Raw genomic sequence first — 20,041 nt, 5'->3', positions numbered from 1 at the left:
AAAGTGTTTCTGTGTCCTTGGGACAAACCTGGCTGCTACTCCTCCTTGTTCACTCATCAGCAAAGCTTTTGCCGAGTTTGGTTTTGTGGAGCTTGTCTGTTCCTTCTGCCTGTCTTGCAGAAGGGATTTTTGGACAGATAAACCCTCTGCCGGTTTGGAGCATGTTTATTTAACTAATTGGCCAGCTCATCTCTGTGGGTAAGGTGCTGTCAGGAGGGAGAGCACAACTTTCCTGGGGGTCATACAAAATGAGCACATACCCATGACCTCTGACTCTGAAGTCTGATGTGTCTGTTTCCCTTTGCGTCTCAAAAATAGCATAAATTTGCTCAACTGCCTGTCAGAATTGGTCATTGCATATTCCATCTGCAAAGGGATTTCCAACTCACTACTACCAGGATCCCCTTCTGAATGCTTGAACACCTAATGGGAGGCCACAGAGCCTCAACCAGATTCAGGGACTTGCTTCAGCTGGTGCCTAAAGGCATTGGAAATGTAGGTGTTTTATTGAACCTGGGCCCTTGGCTCTCAGATTCAGCATGAGTAAAATATGAGGCTTGCTTAGATACATGCCCACTTCCTGATGTGTCTCTGAGAGAGGTCACTTTCCTCACTTTTCCCCATGGATCCTCATTTCTGCTCCTCCTGATGGTTTCCCTTGCAAAGCTGGTAGTGCCATTAGGGTGTTAGTCTAAAATAAACCATGTGATTTTGCCTGAAGTAAGGAGCAATTAGCATTGAATACATAATATTAAGGAAGGAAACACAAATTCTGGATGGCTGTTTCTTCGTGCTTAGTTCTCAGTCACCAACCAGGCTATCTAAGCCAAGGCAGTCTGATGGCAGCTGTGAGAGTCCTACTCCCAAGGAGCATAGAGAAAGTAGTCATCAAATTTTGGAAAACCCGAGCTGAACTCTCTCTGCTGGCAAATTCTGAGCAGGGATTGAAGACCAGACCACTTCCCTCCCAATTCAAGAGTCAGAATCAAGGGGCATTGGGTAGCTGCCCTCTCCACTTTCATGTGAAACAGCTCTCAGTTCCATTGGGCTGCATGACCTGCAGTGGGTAGAAAGTTGGGTTCAGCTTCTGCTGTGAGCTCAAGATGTTTTTCAAAGGTTAAGTAGCTGGTGGACTCCCTTCAGTACTGAAGAGATGCGAATGTATGAGGCACACAGCTAAACACTTAATAGATGTCTTCATTATGTATGGAAAATGTTACCTTCAAACAATAGCATTCTTCCTAGCAGCATATCACAACCTGAAATATACACAGGGATGTTACTAATTTGCACTTTTAATTCCCAGTTAATGACTGCTTTCTAAACATAGATGGCAGCAGTACAGTACTCCCTTTTTATGAAGATTGACATCTGTGAATACTGCCTTTGAGGCAAGCCATGTGTATGTGATTAGTTCATTGGTTATTGGCACAGTGTTAAAGAATTACACTGAATAAATGAAATGTTATTTTCCTTTTTGCCTTTCTGATCCGTCTGTGTGATTGTGACTTGATCAGTGTTGAAGTCAGCACTTTTATTTTTCTTCTTTTCGAAGTAAAGGGCATTTTCATTAGGAATCCCACAGCTGACTGTGGGAAGATATCTGTCCCCTAGAAGAGTCATGTGAGATAAGCCCTTGCCAGAGTGAGTAGCCCAATTACGTTTGATTATCCATCACTCATGTGGCCTTACAATGGAAGTTGTTTTCAAGCTTCTTCTCCCTAATGTTTCACATTAGAAGCCCAAACCGTGACCGGATCTGAACTTTCTGGGGCGGAGCAATAGTTGAGAGATGTAAGCAACAAAAATCCATTTTTCCAACTGTTACTAATTGCTGGCACAACTCCTGCTTTTGTGAGCAGATAACAAGGCAAGGAAAATGGCTGCATCCTTCTGCCAAGGGGAGTCCTCAAGTTAGAACCTTTGATTTGCACTGATTAGATGGCACTGTGAGCAATGTAAGCAATTTTCCCTGACATAGGTATAGAGGACAGGTTGCTTCTTTTGAGGTCAGTACAGCCTAAAAGGAACTTCAGCAAAATCCCAGAGTATCAGAGCAGAGATCAGTCAATGTAAATAATATTGTCCTGGGTATTGAAAGAATCCCTGCTATAGATACTCTTTTTGATAACAACAGCAGAGAGGCAAAAAAAAAAAAAAAAAGAAGCCACAAATCTAAAACATGTTTCAAAAACAATCTCTTCCAGATCCTAATTTTATTTAAAAAGAAGGCACTTTTGTTTAAACCCTGAAGACCTTTGCATTGAGAAGTGATTAACCTTACTGCAATCAGCTATGTTATTTTCTATATAAACAATTCACTCTGAAGTTACACCCAAACATTTGATTTGCTGTTTCACTTCTCATAATTTTTCATGATTTTCACTTGGTGCATGTCAAAATCTGGGATCAGATATTAATGGGGAAAAAAGAAACACTGTCACAAGGGCGGGTTTGGCTTGATCAAAGCAAATGTCATGGCAGACATTGATCCAGTTGGATTGGAGTTCTGTGAACTAGAGAGGTGACCCAAAACATATAGCTCTGCAGTAGCCATCCCCATCATTGACCCTGGGAGCTGGGTGAGAAGGTTCATGCATTCACTGTCTGGATGGCCAGGAGCTATAAGCTCCTCAGGAAAGAATGAGTAACAAGGCTTATGGTAAGACCATCAGCCTCCACTGCATTTATCAAAATTGTTTTAACTAGAAGACTCTTCTGCACTAAGGCAGAGTTTGCTCCTTGAAGCAAAGATGTTTCACAGGTGTAAAATGTTCAACACTGGTGGCTGCTCAATGAAGTTGCCATTAAGGATGTTGAGCCTTTTGGTTTGAAAATGAGAATTTTCCTTGCTATTAGCAGTCTCTGGAGGTCTCATTTTTGTGTCAGTGAGTTGCCTGGTTTTGTACTCAGCAGCTTACATCCCTCCATTTTCAAGCTCACCTGTTTTCTTTTATCTTGGAGTTACTAGTTTTATTACAAGGCTTATTTTTCTTCTCTTTCTTTCCTTTTCTTTTCCTCTCTTAGGGGATTGTTTATCACCATCCATGACAGAGGCCATATTGCAACAATGCTAAACTCTTGGCCTGAAGAAAATGTTAAGGTATGTAGCATGTCTTCTGTGGACTGGGAAATTACAGGCAGTTTGGTGCAAAATTTAGTGGAACTGCTTGGCATCATTTACAGAACTGGCTGTATAAAAGGACAAGCAAAGAATGCTTTTCTTCCTCAGACAATTTTCAGGCTGAACTTCAGTTTCAATTTCCAGTCAAGCTGGGACTTCAGAGACTCTATCATGTATGTATGCAGTCAAGAACGACTTTTTCAGAGGTAGCAGGATCATGGTCAGTGAAAAAAAAATGTGCATATTAATAAAAGTGTACAGAATAGGGGCCCTAGTGAAAAAGCAAGATATGTGTATTGAAGAATTGTGTGGCTAACTTGTACCAAAGCTCTTTACAATATCTCTGTAATTAACACGCTTGTAGGACTCCTTCCCAAGTCCAGTGAGTCATGCAGCATCAAGAACACTGGCAACCCTGCAAATCATGTTTGATATCCAGCAGCTGAAAATATTACTGACACCCCACCCAAAAAGTGTTCTTGTGAAGTGTTTTTCACTAGAGCTCGGGGCTGGGCAAGTCCCTGGCATGAAATGAAGTCAACACTTAAGACAGGTTTTGCCAGTCACCTCACTTTATTCTATCAGTCTGAAAGTACATCTTTCTGGGAATTTCCATGGCTGTTGACTGGGTTTTGGTTTCCTGTCAATCATCTGCTTCTTCCCAGAACAAAGGTTTGGCAGCTGAGAAAATCTTGCAAGCATTTTCAATTTCTAAGGGGGAAAAAAATGGAAATTTAACATATTTTCAGAAAAAGTGATCACAGTCATACAAACTAGTGTTTGGAACCATGGAGAAGAGAGGCAGGCTAGGTATTTTGCCCTTGTTCTGTCCAACAAACTCAGTATTTCCATTTGTTTCCAACTCAGAACTGTGAGCAGAATTCATTATGGCTAATAGAAATGTTTTTGCAGATGGGGAAACTGGCACGGAAAGATTAGAGGCTGTTGCTGAAACAGCCCCTCTGGCACCCAAAACAGACCATAGGAGAGGCAATGGTCCATGAAAGAGATTCAGACTATCTGCTTTCCAGGTTTGCCAGACTACAAAGGCAGCTCATTTCAGCAGCACAGGTTCCCTGCGTCTTTGTGCACAGACTTCATTTCTGAACTGGAACACTCAAGATTTTGAGATAAGTAGGGAGGCACCTGGACTGTGCCTAAGTCCCTGGAGGGACCCAGTTTTGTTGGTTGTTTTTAAAGGCTGAACACCCCCCACTATTGAACACCACCCACTAAAGACAGTGCAGAAATACCTGGAGATGCTGCCCACATTTTGCTCATCGGATTTGGCTTATTAAGGCTTCATGGCAATAGTGCTTACCGTAGAAATGGGAAATCTGGGCCAAACCATGAATCCTCTGCCTGGAAGGTGTGGAAGGGTGCTGCTGCTCTGCTTAGCTTAGCAAAGCTTCAGCCAAGCTCTAATGAGCCACACCTTCAACCCTCCTGTCAAAGCTGGGCTGCCTTGAAAGAACCATAGTACCAGAAGCAGAACAAGTGAGAAGAAACCATTTCTGGTCATACTTACGTGGGAATGTGGGGGTTTTGTGTCTCTTCCAGGATGGCTAATGAATCCTGACATGAAGAAACATTGGATGAAGTGCTGGCCATCCTCAGGAGTGCCTTCCCATGACAATTTTCTCTCTGGTTCCCTAATCTTGTACTCTTTTCTTCACAATGGCCCAGCTAAAGCAAAAAGAATGCAAAGAATCATACAGGATGGGTGTCATCCTGGCAGCTATGAATTCAAGCCACTCAAAGTGAGGATTGTGAAGAAACATGTATTTTATTCCAAGACAAATGTGCTGCCATGCAAGCTAGTGCACTGGCCTTCCATCCTTCCTTGCCTCCCTTCATTCCTCCCTCTTTCTGTGGGATGCCTGCCCTGAAGTGCACTCAGGATCTTGAATCCCCACCAGGATTGCTGGTGTACAGGGCTGCTCAAAATCCTTCCCATGGAGTGTTTTCTGCTGGTTCACTCAATGTAGAGTATCAGTTCACCCTGTAAAGGCTGACCTTGTGCAATCAGTGCAGAAAACTGGGAATGTCAACAGCAGCTCTTGCCTCTCTGCATTGACTTGGCAGCTTGAAGATCAGTGTAGCACTCTGGATCACTCTGCTGGGCCACCTGCCTGCTACTAAGGCACTGCAAACCTGCACTGGTTAACTGGGCGCAGCCTGAGTCCCAGAGTCATCTTAGTTAATATCAGCTGCCTAGTCTCATATTGTGAGTACTTCTGCAGTGCCAGTGAAGAGGGAGCTGAGCTTTTCAAAGAGAAATTCATCTGTTCCCAAACAGCTGCTGGAGAGAAGAGATGCCCTGTGGAGGTTTCTGTCTCTCCCCATCAGATGTCAAATGAGTTTAGAAACCATTTAGATGGCTGTCATAAACTGCACACCTAACCTTTATACAGTGACTTCACTAGAGTCATCAAGAAAATTTGTATCACAGATGAAAATAGAAAACAGGTTCCTAACTGTTAAACCTGTAGCCTCCTAGCCTCCTACCTTCAGGTAGAAGGATCTGCCTGCTCAGCCAGAGATTAATGTCGTATTTGTTGAGTTCTGATCATATGAACATGAGCAAATAAAAACATTACTTTAACGTCCTTGTGTATCAGGTGCTCACAGAAACTGTGCTCTTTTTTTGGGGTGTTTTTCAAATCCAAAGAGCCACAAACAAATGTGAATCCAGTTCCTCCTCTCTTACCAATAGCAATACATTTCTCCCGTGCTGTATTTTCTGTTCTGATTAATTTGTCAGTGTTGCCTTCAGGAGCTTTGGTAACTATAGAGTGCTGCAGCACATCCTAGGCTGAAGAATTTTTCTCTCTCTGATGGATATCTAAATGCTATTGAAAGGTTTTTAGGTTTGCCTGAGAACACTTATTTGGATGAAAGGGGATCAGTGCTCCAGAGAAATATTTTGATTCATTAGAACTTAATTTTGTTTTAATATTCTCTGCATAGATGGAATATTAACTCAATTTAATTTCAGGATAAACCTGTAGCAATGCATATGCTTGCTGCTTTCCCTATTCCCATTACTGCCTTTCAATCCCAACTGCATCCTCTGGGCGTGGTAGAGAAGTGAGCACACACCCAAAACCAGATGGAGCCCACCCAAAAAGAGACCTTCTCATTGCTGACACTTCACATTGACTCAAAAGGAAAAACAAATAGCAAAAAGTTCTAATATGTGTATAGTTTATGTTGAATAAGAAAGGACACTGAAATACGTTTCTTCCACAGATGCAGTACCTAAGCACACTTTATTCTTTCAGAAACAAAGATGAAAAAAATCAAGGCCAGATCTCATTTGTGATACTTCTTGTAGTACAGCTGGGGATGCACAAAAAGCCAGGCTGCTTGGGCTCTGTTACAGTGAATTGAAGTATTCTCCAGCAGAGCTGCTGTTGTCCCACACTGTGAGCTGCTTCCTGTTAACCACACTTTCTCTACCCCGAAAAATGAGCAGCCTCCTGTTGCTGACAGCTAATTAACATGCTGTCAGGGACAAGGAGCAAATATCCATTGCACAGTGCATCTGCAAAGTGGCATCAGTGTGGAAACAGTGGTTTTGCTTCTAGAGCCTTGGTAACCCCAAACAAGTGTCTTTTGATCTTCCTAGGCTATCGTGGTGACAGATGGAGAGAGGATTCTTGGTTTAGGAGACCTAGGAAGTTATGGCATGGGCATCCCAGTTGGAAAGCTCGCTTTGTACACAGCTTGTGGTGGAGTTAACCCACAACAATGCCTCCCTGTCCTGCTGGATGTTGGCACAGACAACGAGGTAAGACAATTTTTCATTAATCTGACATGGGGAATAAAGAATCAAGATTAGTGCTTAACTGGTGCCAGTTCCCTAAATGTGGAGACAAGACTGGAGACATCCAAAATGAGATGATGGCTAGACCAGCACTGCAGAAAAATGGGAAGGTTTAATTCTGGTTTGATGCATGAGAACCTTTTTTCCTTGTGGGGAACTGAAATAAGCACTAAATAGACTCATGGTCCCCTGAAATAAGCACTAAATAGACTCAATCTCAGAGTTACCAGCTGGAGCTGAAAGCTCAGCTCCGCCTTTCAGCATGGCAAGGTGAGTTGACAGGCTTCGTACAGGAGGTCCCAGAATGATTGTTCCTCTGGTAATTGTGAGGGAACAGGCAGATATTCATGTCTGTGTAGAGATGACTATATTCCAGAAATGGAGAATCCCTGGTGAGTGGTTTGGGAATGATTAATGTCACTGTTTTGTTAGATTACACATGTTACTGCACACAATAACCAAGCAAGAGGACTCCATCTGTTTGCAGATTCTTGCCTTATGACTCTGGCTCAGAAAGGCCAAAGTGAAACATTTCAGCAATGCCAGAATGGACATCTGTGAGGATGTCTTTTTAAAGTTAATATCCTATAGCGATTTGTGATGCCTTGGCTTGTCCATTTTTGTAAAATTTACTTGTGCTTCACATGACCCCAAACCAAACACACATTTCTTGAGGGAAATGAAAAATCTGGGGTATAAGAGCTTTGAGTTTGTGTATAAAGACAAATTAATGCTGACATTTTCAGACATGCTGATGCGCACTGGACAGCTAGATTTTCTACACCTCTTTCAGTCCTGCCCCAAGCTTCTCACATTGGACCCTTGAAAAGAATGAAAGAATGCAAAATCAGTGCCCATAACTGACATTTGAGAATCTCAATTACCTCTTTGGTCTCTGGCCCCAGGATTATGTTACCCCTTTAGCACAGCAGCCTGTAATGGACTTGTGGAATACAGGGTGTGCTCATTTCAGCCTGATTCATGGTCTTTCCTGAAAAGGGAGAACTCTGAGTTTGGACCCACTGAGGCTAAAGCATGAATTGTGTCTCAGTCTCTCACTTACTGCAGTCTCCAGTCAATAGAGCATTGTACTTTATTTTGGATCCTTCATCTCTTTTTTGTCCTCCGTGCTGATCTGCACACCACCAGTGCTTTGTGCCTCCCAGCTGAAGCTTCTCCCAGAGGGACCTGGGTAAAAGTGCTCTTCCCATGAAAAGCACCTGACGGGCATGTCCATCTTGCTTCTGTCTCAGCTGACAGTGGGCACTAAAATCCAAACTGGCACCAGTGATTTTTAGGCCTCTGCAAGGGTCAGATGGCATCAGAAGAAGGGATTTAGAGAATCAGTCTTGGACCCTTTTTCCTCCACCCAAGATTAGATGTAATTTATGTCTTTAGGAACTTCTCTGTGATGGCAATTTCCACATCTGGGGTTAACATATAGAAGCTGCCGTTTTCCAGCAATATGAACAATGTATTTCCTCACCATATAAGTAATTTGTTTGCTTATTTATTTAATGGCATTCTCTTGCACATAAACCCAGATTAACTGAACTCTAAGCACATCCTAGGAGCATCCTGCCCCACAAGTAAACTTGTTTATCAGTGCATTAATAAGATACCTCTCATATGCATTCATCCTGTTCATCTCTGCCCATCAACATCTGGTGAGCCAAGTGTGACTGTTGCTAATACATGAACCTCAGGTAGAACTCTGTAAATACAGCCATTGTGTTATATTTTTAGCATCAGTTGCCAACTTATCCTCCTGACAATCTTTGTGTACACACAATACTTTGTGTACACTTTCAGCAAATCAGTCTCTTTTCAGAGCCTGGCATTTCTCAGCTTGTCTGTGGCAGAATTTTGTGCTCCGTGAACAGGGCCCAGACCACACAGTGCTGTAGGAGCAATCAGGGAAGTTATGCAAATGGGTCTCCTTTCTGCTTCGTGGCCCTGCAGAGCCCTAATGTATCAAACTCACAGGGAAACCTGTTTCATCTTTCCTTCGAAGGGAAACCAGCTGTGGCTGTAAAAACAGATCTGATATTAGCATACCTGCCAGTATTTAGGGCTATACGGCTGCAGGACAATAAATGTGAGATGGGTCATCCTCCCCTCATGTGGATAGTTGGGTTCCTGAAATTGGAAGGGGAGTTCCTTTGCAGTGACTCTCAGAAGTGTTGGCCTACCTGCCTCCTGCCAGTGTTTGTCCTGTAATTTCCGTGCTGACCCAATCCTTTTTAGGTGAGTTGTGGATGTTGGCTTAACACCTTGGAGGAATGGCGTGAATTTATGTTCCTATTGAGAACCAAAATCTAAATTAACCTGTTGTATGAAAATACCTTGACTTTATACCTGCCAGATAATTGAGGTGAGTGCTAGGCAGATGCAGGGCTTGGGAACATTCTACCATGTGATTGTGGTCTGTGCTGTCACCCAGAAGGCCTAAATGGCAAATCATTTCAAGTTACATCAGAGGGTCTTCATTGCACAAAGCACTGTTAGTGGTCAACAGCTGTCCTGCCCTCAATGCAAAATTAAGAACTGAATGCACAGTGAACACCCCCACACAGGGTCAGTTTTATTCACTGAGAGTAAGCACTTTGGCAGAGAGCCTTTGGTAGAGATGTTCTGGGGATGCAGAGCTCCATTTCCTATGGCAGTCAAGAGCTGTTGCATCCCTCTGACTTTATTTATGCTAAAAGATAGGCCGCAGCTTCCTACAGAAACACTTCCTGCTTGGGAGGAGACGTGTGAGCTGGCATAGTAAGTAAAAGTAATATGACTTCATCAGACAAAAATTTTTGGTAGGCTGGGACATAAATCTCTGTCCGTCTGCAGAAGAGATGACAACAGAATTGCTTTGTGTCCTAGGCTCTCCTGAATGATCCACTGTATATTGGACTGAAACACAAGAGGGTTCGTGGGAAGCAGTACGACGAGCTGATGGATGAGTTTATGCAGGCAGTTACCAACAAGTAAGTGGGGTTATATACATGGCTCCTCCGGGCTGCTTCCATTTCAGAACAAATGTTGCAACTCCTGAAATAAACATCAGTATAATTGATCATCCAAGCAAAGGAAGGTCATTTCAATGCAAGTCTCCTGGGTGGTCTGCAAATGACTCTTTGTGCTTGAACACTCTGTGTCAAAAATATTTGTCTCCAGAGAACTGGAATGGGACTGACTATTTATAAGCATTTCCTATCCACATAGGCCAGAGGTGTCAAACATATGTCCTGTGGGCTGGATCTGGCCTCTGTCATGTATTTATGAACCTCATTCAGCATAGTCAGAACCTAAACTTTGGTTTGTTTACACTTTAGAGAGGAAGTTTCTAGCTCTTGCCATTGTGAAGGAAATCATCTAAATGGAAATGGCATGTTCCTTCACACTTAGTGGAGTATGCAGACTGCCTCTCTATGGCTTTGTCAAAAATAGGAATTTTCCTGCTGGCATTTAAGTCTGTGGAATGAGAAGGCCAGGATTATAAGCACTGTCCTTTTAAGTGTGGGACAGACCAGCTGCATACTTCCCTTCATACTCACTAACTGGGATAGAGGGTCTCTGATGTACCAGGAAGTTTAATATGGGAAGAGCAGAACTACACCTCAGCCCTGTGCACCTCTCTCTGAAAAATAAAAGAAAATGTATTAAACTCTCCATGACTATCCAAAGAGATTATCATAAGAAGGAATGTGAGCTCAAATGTTAAGGGAAAAAGACTCATATTTGGAAAACTTTTTTTGCCTTTCCTAAAACCACAGATGATACTGATAAGGAGCAGTAGAGGGCTGCAGCCTCTGCCTGATTGCCAAGCTGCTGCCTGTCTTCTCTTCCCAGGGAAGGAGCTATGTTTGACCCTCCCTCTGTGTCCAGGCAGCTGTATGTGTGTGTGCTCCTGCACAGAGGAGAGGGAGCAGGTGGTACATGTGTCACCACCTCACAGTTCCCTGCCTCCCTGGAGGCAGGAGGCACCATGAGCAGTGTCTGACACAGCACCTGCCCATCCACTGACAAGGATGGATTTGCACATGGTGGGACTGCCCTGCTGGCTGTGGTGGAGGAAATAGGGACAGAAATGCAGAGGACTATCCAGTCACAGCTGAACCTTCTTTATATTTGATAAAGAAGGTAAATTATTTGATAGGACAAAAGACATTTGATAAATGTCATTTGATTACATTGTAGTATTATGTTAGGTGCTTTGTGTATTATCTAGTGGGACAAAATTCTTAGAGGCTAGAAAGCTGGTAAAACACAACTAGGAAATCACAAGAGACAAGTAGAAACAATTTAAGAGTCATCAGGGTTGATTTGTGGGGGTTTTGTTTATTTTCATTTTAGTCACTAATTAATCCTTCAGGGAAACTCTATCCTGCTTTTTTTCTGGCCAGAAGACCATGGGGGTATTGCAGTGTTGGTGTTGATGATAGGATAGGAACAATAGAATGAGAAAGCAGATTATGGTCTCAGCCATCATAAATTTTGCTCTGAGATTTATGCTTGCGGTGTTAAATGCAAAGCTCCTTGCACCCACTAAAGACAATTTGCCTTTTCTGTGCTTGCTGTTGGAAAGGAAGGATTGGCTGTTATTTTCCTGTGTTTAGTTTACATGAGCTAATCTCCACATTGAAGGGAGAAGACCATGAAACAATGAACTCTTATCTTGGGAGGCTGTGAAGTCATGTCTAATGTTTTCATCCAAGTATTGGTAATCAAGTTCCTGGGGCCCCTGTCCCTGCTTTTCTATTTCCCTTAACCAGGATGAATTCCTTGAACACAGTAATGCCCCTGTAAGTTCTCAGCAAAGTGGGGCTGGGAAATTCTGCTTTGCACTTCTCCATTCACATCTGTAAAGTATTTGGAGATCCTAAAGTGAAAGGAGCCATTACCCTATATTATCATCCTGACCACCAGCATACTTTAAAGCATTGTTGGGGTGTGATCCTTATGCACTCTGGGCTAGTGAATAATCCTGCTATTAGCCTGGGTTTGGCAAACTCATATGAAGCAGGTTCATTTGGTCTCAAATTTCCACTGGAATGATTGGATTGAACCCAGTAGGAGCTCTTGCTTCTGTTACAAAAGGAAGTAGAAATTGTTCACAAGGTCAAGAACATGCTGCTTTATTGTAGCCTGCTTCCACTTTTGAGGCAACCTGTGAGTCTGAGCTGCTGCAATGTCTTATGCAAGTCTGTAATGTCACATGCAATTTCAGTTGCTTGGGGAGGAACCTTTTGGTTTTTTGCCACAAATCCCTTGCAATTTGGGGGTTTCCTTTTCATCTTGATATTCATGCAGAAATTCTGTCTGCTCCCTGAGGGTACTTAAGCTTCTCATGGAAACCATTTGTCAGTCCCTCTGCATGGGTACCTCCCACCCTGTCAAAGCACTGCTGGCTCAAGGGACATTTGTCACTGAAGTGGAATGTGTTGGAGCCCACAAAAAAGCCAAGGGAGTGAAGATTTAATCTTGTAATGGAATAATAATATCAACCAGATGTCAAATTTCTGCTGCTGGAGACCCATAGAGTCATAGAAAGGACTCCTGGTCTCATAGTACCCACCTAGTAGTGAAACAAGGCATGTGCCAGAGGCTTCAGAATTAGCAGTTCCAATATTTTGAAATAAAGTGTGGGCACCCTGGACAATTTTAGGAAGAAAAGCTTTTTCTGGAACAGCTGGATAAATGTTTGTGTTTTCCTGCTGCCTAAACCACCATTCATTACTCTTTCACCTAAAACACGTGAAACATGTAAAATGACTCAGCTCTTTAACAACAGCTCTAAGCTATGCCTTTTGCTCCTCTTGGGAAGCAACTACATGCAAAATTTGGCCCATTGAGCCTACCTGTGTCTGAATGAAGCAGCCTGACAAATTGCTGTTTTCTCACAGTGAGCAGCAATATGCTTCATATGGGAAAATGCACTGTGCTTCAGTTTTCCATCTGCTCAGTTACTGTGGCAAAAAGTCAGTCTTGCTCTTAACCTGGTACATCTCTCTAGGCTGAAATAAGTATTCACCTAAAGTGTCCAAGGATTATAATCGGAATAAACCACAGAGCTTCTGGGGCTTGAATATCTGATCAAATTATGCTTGTGTAGCTTTCATCATGCTCCAAGGGGCCAGACCTGTCCCAGAACTCCAGCCTCCATTTAGAGCTCTAGCCTCAGTCACTGGCTGGCAGATGTGGAATGTGCAGCCTGAGACTCTACGAGATGCAGTTCCCCACGCCAGCAAACCGTGTCACAGAAGCCTCATTAACCTGTCATAACTTCACTCCCCTTTTCTTTCCCATCAGTGCTTATTAACAGAGTGATCAGGGGAACAAGCTTTCTGTGTCATAAGGCAGAGCACAGGAGGCATCAGGAGATCAAGTGTTCAGTTTCTCAGATGGGAAAAGAAAGATACCTCTGCTGAGTTTCTTTTCCCTTGTGAATGTTGCATACCTGATTTCTCTTTGCCTAATGCCTTCCCAGTACTTTTACTCACAAACACACCAAGTCAGGTCTTACGTGCTCTTCAACAATCACAACCCACCTCTGTTTCAGCAGTTCTTGAGGATCATGGATCACAAATTCACCAGCACTTTCCAAAAACAAAATCACCAGTACAGGTACACCGCCATTTTTCTTCACATGCTCTGGTTAACGTGGCTAATTGATCCTGAAAGATTAGACTTTATTTTCTAGGCACCAGTATCTAGGCAGTGATGGGCTTCAAAAAAGCCTTCACTTGTACTGCTAACACTCAAAGTCACTCCCTAGCATCTGTGTGTCTGTTAGGAGGCCTGCACACCATCACTGGTGCCTGGGCATCATGTAGACCAGATCCATCCCTCATGGAATACAAGGTGGATACTCTCCTTGCCCATCTGTCCCAGTTACCATGGCCAGATGGACTCTGACAGCATTCATGAGGGAGAAGTGATGAAGATGGGAAGAGCCACCCCAGCTGTGCACTGTCCTGGCTTGATGTGAGATAAGATCATCAGCTGGCATCTGTAATCTGCTTTAAGACGTTGGATGATATTTTAAGTCAAGGAACAATATTTAGGTTTCATTAGCTTGATTTTCTGCTACTGAAGAATGACTGAGCTCCAGATGTGCTGCTAGGGATCACTGCGGCTTTTGTTACCATGAATTCAAAGCCTTTGGGTAACCCAGTTACAGATGTCACAAAGCCCTCTGCTCTGGGCTTTTATCTGGGCTTTTCCACCTACGCCAGATGAACCACAGCAGTTTCAGTAAGATGCAGCTGGAGAAGCTCTGTTTGTGCAGAAGGTACAGGGTGAGGTTCTCTCTGCTCCTTGCTGTGTGCTAGAGGGTAGCTCAAGGCTACATCTGAGGGTCAGCACTAATATGGTTGCATCTCCTGCTTTTGGCCTGCTCCTGAGAAGCCTTGTATCTCCAGCTGCAGTGCTTCCTCTTGCCAACTGCAAGCAGAATGGTGTCATTTTGCATAAAAGCAGTAGAATGCTCAAAGCAGCCATTAGTGCTGGTCTTAGTGCTTCAATGTCACAAGATTGGATGTGCAAGATAGTTGTTTGGAGGTTTTTCCTTAAACAGAATACTATGAAAGTTGACTGTGAACTTCCAAGATTCTTTTTTCCCCAAGAACTTGGTAATCTATCTTAATTTCATTTTGCCCCTTATGCTGTTTCTAACAGTAGCTCATAGCAGATGCCCTGGCATATGACTAAGAACAGCAATCCTTCAGCACATCCCCCAGTTTCCAAAATGTACAATTCTGGGTTTTCCTGATATGTTTGTGCTTCAAGGGGTGCTTTAATTGACACAGCACCCCCTGAATCCACAGCAGGCTCTGTGCCTCAGAGCATGGTGCCTATGTTTATGTTGGCAGAAGCCCAGTGAGACTCCTGCCCAAAGTTAGAAATTATCTGTAGCCTAAGATGATGGTGAGGCAGGCAGTGGGTCCCATTGGGTTTGTGATGCAGCTCCCTGGCATGGGATTTCTTAACCCAGGACCCAGAGTTCCTAAGTTTGTATTGGCTCCAAGGTATCCCTGGAGCCTCCTCTCTTCCAGGCTGAACAACCCCAGCACTCTCACCCTGTCTTCAGTAGGAGAGATGCTCCAGTCCTTTGATAATCTTCACAGCCTCCTCTGGACCCACTCCAACAGGTCCACATTCTTCTTGTGTTGGAGTCCCCAGAGCTGGATGCTGGATCCAGGTGGGGTCTCAGGAGGGACAGAATCCCCTCCCTTGCCCTGCTGCCCACATTCCTTTGGCTGCAGCCCAGGACACAGTTGGCTTTCTGAATATGGGAGCATATTCAGTTCTCCATCCAGCAATATCCCCAGGTCCTTCTCCACAGGGCTGCTCCCAGCTGGCTCTGAGGAGGTGCCTGACCAAACTGTGGCCTGTGGCCAGGAATTGTGTGGCACAGTACTGCTGGGCTGATGAGAAGCCTGACAAGTATCATAGTAACAATTGAATGCTAAGATTGGCTTCAGGACCGCAGAGAGACTCAGGTTCTAGTCTTGTTTGACTTGCTTGAGTGGACTTTGTTTTTCCAATTTTAAATGCTGAGCACTTGCCAAGCATGATATTTTTCTGATGATGGACTTCTTTACAGATAACTGCATTTTTCTTGGAAATCAGAATTTGGTTGCTGGTGTTTCAAGCAGCAATAAGAAGATGACAAGGACAAGGACAATTTGTTTCTTCTCTGCCTGGTTTTATCTAAGACTGTGGAAAGGAGTTGAAGCTCCTCAAAGCGGATTCCTTGCATCATGAATGGCTGAAAACAGTGCTGTAAAGTTTTAAATTCAGACAAGGACTGGAACTTCTTTCTTACAATTCTTTCCATAAAGGAACAGGATCTTCTTGCAAATACTTTTTTTTTTTTTTTTTTTTTGCATGCATGCATGTAAGAATGTATTATATTCCCTCTTCATTGTCAAAAAAAAAAACCTTTTGATACTGGTCAGCAAAGGCACTGCACAGGTCCTCAGGCCACCCTTGAAGTTCTGACTTGGGCAGTTTTGGTCAGATGCTTCTCAAATGGTAACTGCTGCCTCATTAATTTTTTCCTCTCTGACCTCATGGCCTATAATGAGTCTGAATGAACTCAAAGAGGTACATACAAAAGAGGATGAAAGAGAAAATTGCATCTTGAGATTGTTTAGGCAACTGAGAAGTCTCTTGAATAATGAATCTAAAAGCAATGTAATCATTGCTGCTTTTCTGGGATTCATGGTCTTTTGTTCCACATTTTTGTTCCTCCACTTGTTCCAGGTGGTCATCCAAGGGAAATGTGTACCATTCTCTGCAGGGGATACAGACTTTGCTGAGAGCATCTTTTCTTTTGGCACAGCCATGGGGTTATGTGTAGATCTAGGTGGATAGTAACAGTACCAGAGCAACAATGCAGCCATAAACAAAGCATGAATCCTATGTTTGTGGGTTTCCCAGGAAAAGGGATCAATTCTTAATACATATTTTCAGGTGATAATTTTTACAAAAGGCTTATTATATTATATGTGTTTAACATCATCTCGAGTCATCCTTCATTAGGGTGACAGTTTGTACTATTATTTTAATCAATAGTGTATTGTTTTATTGGAAGTACTGTTTGTACAAGATTTTCCAGGCAAAGGCTGGAGATTGGACTAAAATGAGTGTATGGGATCATTCTATAAAGCATTTCCCAGCGAGGCTATTTTCACAAGAAGATTTTTGCAAGATATGAGAGCCAGAATTTGGGTCATAATTATTTGTGGCACAAAACCATGAAATAAGCAAACTAATAAGACAGCAATATAATCTTTGCCTGAAAGACTGGTGAATATTTTTGGAAGAGCAAGAATGGACAAAGTGTATCTTTTTGTTTCCAATTCTATAAAATGGGTAAATTAATTCCAGAGGTGGCAAAGAACAGAATCCCCCAGATGGTGGTGTGGCAGCCAACAGGAGACATGGTGACAGTATTAAATAATGCCTCTTGCAGTGCAACCAGTTACAAGTTTCAGCATGTCTGAATTTTTTCAAAAACACCTCTGTCCAAGGATCCTTCTTGACAGCCTACAGATGTAAGAATGACTCATGCTGAGGGGAAAGCTCCAGTTCCACAAGGAGACATAGAACTGCAGAGATCCCACAACATGCAAACTGCAGTGTGCTCAAGAGGAATGGCAACACTTTGAGCCCAAAACCATTCAAAAATGCAACTTTCCCTTTTTTGAAAGGGAGATAAAGAACTGAGAAATGGGAGAAACCACACTGGCCGTGGCACTTGCTCGGTTTCTATGTACCTTGTCGGTCTGAAATCCAGATAGTGTACATTTAAGCTTTCCTTTTAGATAAAGGCAGTCAGATCCTGGCTGTTTAACTACTCATGTCCCATGCCAAGAAGATCATCAAATGCTCTAGAGAAGATGAATCATTGACAGTCAGGATGGGATTGCTGGAGAGAGCCAACCTTAGCTGGCTGTGCCTTTCCTGGACTGGAAAACATTCAGTCCTGATGTGACCTGCTGATCTGCTTCCAAATCTCCTTCAGGGCTCTCAGCTGAAAGTTAGGAGATGAGTCACATGGATCAGTGGAAGAATCTATGAGAACTGACAACAAGCCAAGCAGGCTGACCTCAAGAGTCTCTTCCTATTACAGCAGTTTTGAATATCTCTCTGCAGGGCCAGCATCAATTCTTGCTTCAAATTTAAGAATATTTAGATGTCTTGGAAGGGATCTTCAGAAATCCTTGTTCAAATACTCACTTTATGAACACTTTTTCTATTAAAAGGCATCCTGCACCTGCAGACAGCAAATATGTGAGTACTAACTGGGACTGCATTCATATCAGATGTCTCATATTAAACAGAACAGAAGGTTCAACAAAATCCTCACTAAAAATTATTCCTCTGAAGGAATTCATTAATTTTGATTTCTTAGTGGGAAATACAGTGTTTCCAATTAAACACAATTTTGCAAAATCAGTTTTCGTTTTAAAACACTATGATGGGGGGAAACTGGCCAGTGTAATTCACTTCATTAAGTACTTCTGTGCTTGCTGACAGGGGACCACTTGGTTTCTGCAGACATCAACAAAGAAATTGCAAACATTGAAGGGCAGCATAGTATTGCAGTGAAAGGGTGATAAGCCAGTGACCTAAGGTGCATGACATATATTTATATATTTAAGATGCTCCCAACCAGATCTTCCCAACTGTGATAATTAGATAATATTAGATTACTTCTCCTATTTAGATGTCTAAAGTTATATATCTAAATTTAGGTTGTTCATCTTAGTCTGCCTTCATAGACACTCTGAAGAAAGAGGCATCTCCAGAGATGTTATCTACTTCCATTTTTCACTCAGACTAGTTGAAAGAAGTTGCTCTGGATATGCCCTTTCTCTCCATGGTCTGAGAGGGCAGTCAGACTTGTCCAGCTGGGCAATACACAGCTGGGCATTACACAACCACCTTTTAGTTATGTAAAGGCAGTAAAAGAAATCCCATTCTGCACTGCATTTTATTGGCTGGATTCCAATACATTTAGCAGCTCTCGGGACACCCTTTTCCTTTGCTGTACCAAGTATTCTCCACCTTCTTACCTGAGCTGGACCTTTTCTTAGCATTGTTGCATATTAAAGGACTTCTGTGCTCCAGTCCCAAGTTGGCTACATTTTACTTTTGGGTGCAACCCGAACATTTTTTGTAGAAAGCTCTTAATTCCTTTGGGATGAAAAGAATTACACAAGTATTGAGATGCTGGCTGTAGGGGATAGTAGAACTGACTCATAATGTTGATGTTCACAAAGATCTTACTGCACGTGGCCCCAGCAGCTGGTTTGTTCAAACTCCTTGTTAAGTTCCTCCTTAACCTGCTCTGGTCACCCTTGGATGGAGCACAGCATGCAGCTGCCAAAGTACCACTAGAAAAGGGCAGCAAGATCAACTGGCAGATTTCTAATTTCAGTGACTTTGGGTAGCACAAGTTCTTTAAATTTCTCTCAAAACTTCAGTAAGGTGAGTAGCCCTTGAGGACAAAGATCATGATCTGAGATTCCCATCTTTAGCTGTGAATCCTAAATACTTGGTTCTTTCATTTAAAGCATCCAGTCATGGGGTCTTACCATGACCAATTTGTGTTCTTTATGAACGAAAACTTTAGTTTTCACATTATTCAAAGGCCCACATAAGCTCAAAAATGGAGTTCATACTTCAAAAAGCTCAGTAAATGTGTGGCAGTGAAAAAGAAACCATCTTCAAAAAATACCTTAGTGAGGGGAGCATGCACTATAGCACTGTCCTGTCATACTGAGGGGCAGAAAGAGAAATGAAGTGTTCATGGGCTACCATTCTTCTTTTGTGCTCTGCTTAATAAAAAGAGATCAAAGATGAAAATAGAAGTAACTTGTGCACTGTCCCCTGCTGCAGACCACAAATGGGAAGTGAGGAAGGAGCTCACAGAGCTGGTCACATGTACATTAACGCTGGCTGAGGTCACTGATTTTGTTAAGCAAGTCAGTAATGTTACTTCCTCGGTGATGCCAATAAATAAGACTGGTGTTAGATAAATAGTTTCTATAGCAAATGAAGTTGCATAAAAATTTGCCAATTATTTGCTGTGAGATTTTGGCAGATGTTCTGGATGCTGTGTCACCTCCCTCTTAGCCGTATTTTCCTTACACATCCAAATGATGAATAAGAGAAACATCCATTAGTAAGCTGATCTTCAACCAGACCAGGTTGCTCAGAGCCCCATCTAACCCTTACCCTGAATGTTACCAGGGATGGGGCATCCACCACCTCTCTGACTGACTGTGTCAGTCTTTAAACACCCTCGCTAGAAAAAATATTTTCCTTACATCTAGTTTGAATTCACCCTCTTTTAGTTTAAAACTGTTACCAATTCCTGTTGCTACAGGCCCTACTAAAAGCTCTGTCCCCATTGTGGTCCTTTTCTAAAAGCAAACACAGAGAACGGGAAGCAAGTGTTAGAGCCAACACTTGTCCCTCTGTGAGACCAGGGGTTTATCAAGTGAGAGATTCTCAGGATGGAAAAATAAAGGAGCATAATGCATGTGCTTATCCTTGTCTCCTTACTGACAGATATC

The 20,041-nt window shown here is 42.8% G+C and overlaps 1 protein-coding gene across 1 annotated transcript in view; it reads left to right on the top strand.

Annotated features, from left to right (window-relative positions):
- The window catches only part of ME3 (malic enzyme 3), a 117,821-nt gene that overhangs the window by 79,471 nt on the left and 18,309 nt on the right, over nucleotides 1–20,041 (top strand). Inside the window, exons 4-6 of the mRNA XM_059493773.1 lie at nucleotides 3,028–3,103; nucleotides 6,756–6,917; nucleotides 9,831–9,934. Coding sequence (XP_059349756.1) covers nucleotides 3,028–3,103; nucleotides 6,756–6,917; nucleotides 9,831–9,934 — 342 coding nt within the window. The remainder of the gene's footprint in view (nucleotides 1–3,027; nucleotides 3,104–6,755; nucleotides 6,918–9,830; nucleotides 9,935–20,041) is intronic.

The sequence above is a fragment of the Ammospiza nelsoni genome, chromosome 2 (genome assembly GCF_027579445.1).
Source record: "Ammospiza nelsoni isolate bAmmNel1 chromosome 2, bAmmNel1.pri, whole genome shotgun sequence".
NCBI classification, from domain to species: domain Eukaryota; kingdom Metazoa; phylum Chordata; class Aves; order Passeriformes; family Passerellidae; genus Ammospiza; species Ammospiza nelsoni.
The sequence above is the reverse complement of the archived record's forward strand: the minus strand, read 5'-3'. Positions and strand labels throughout refer to the sequence as shown.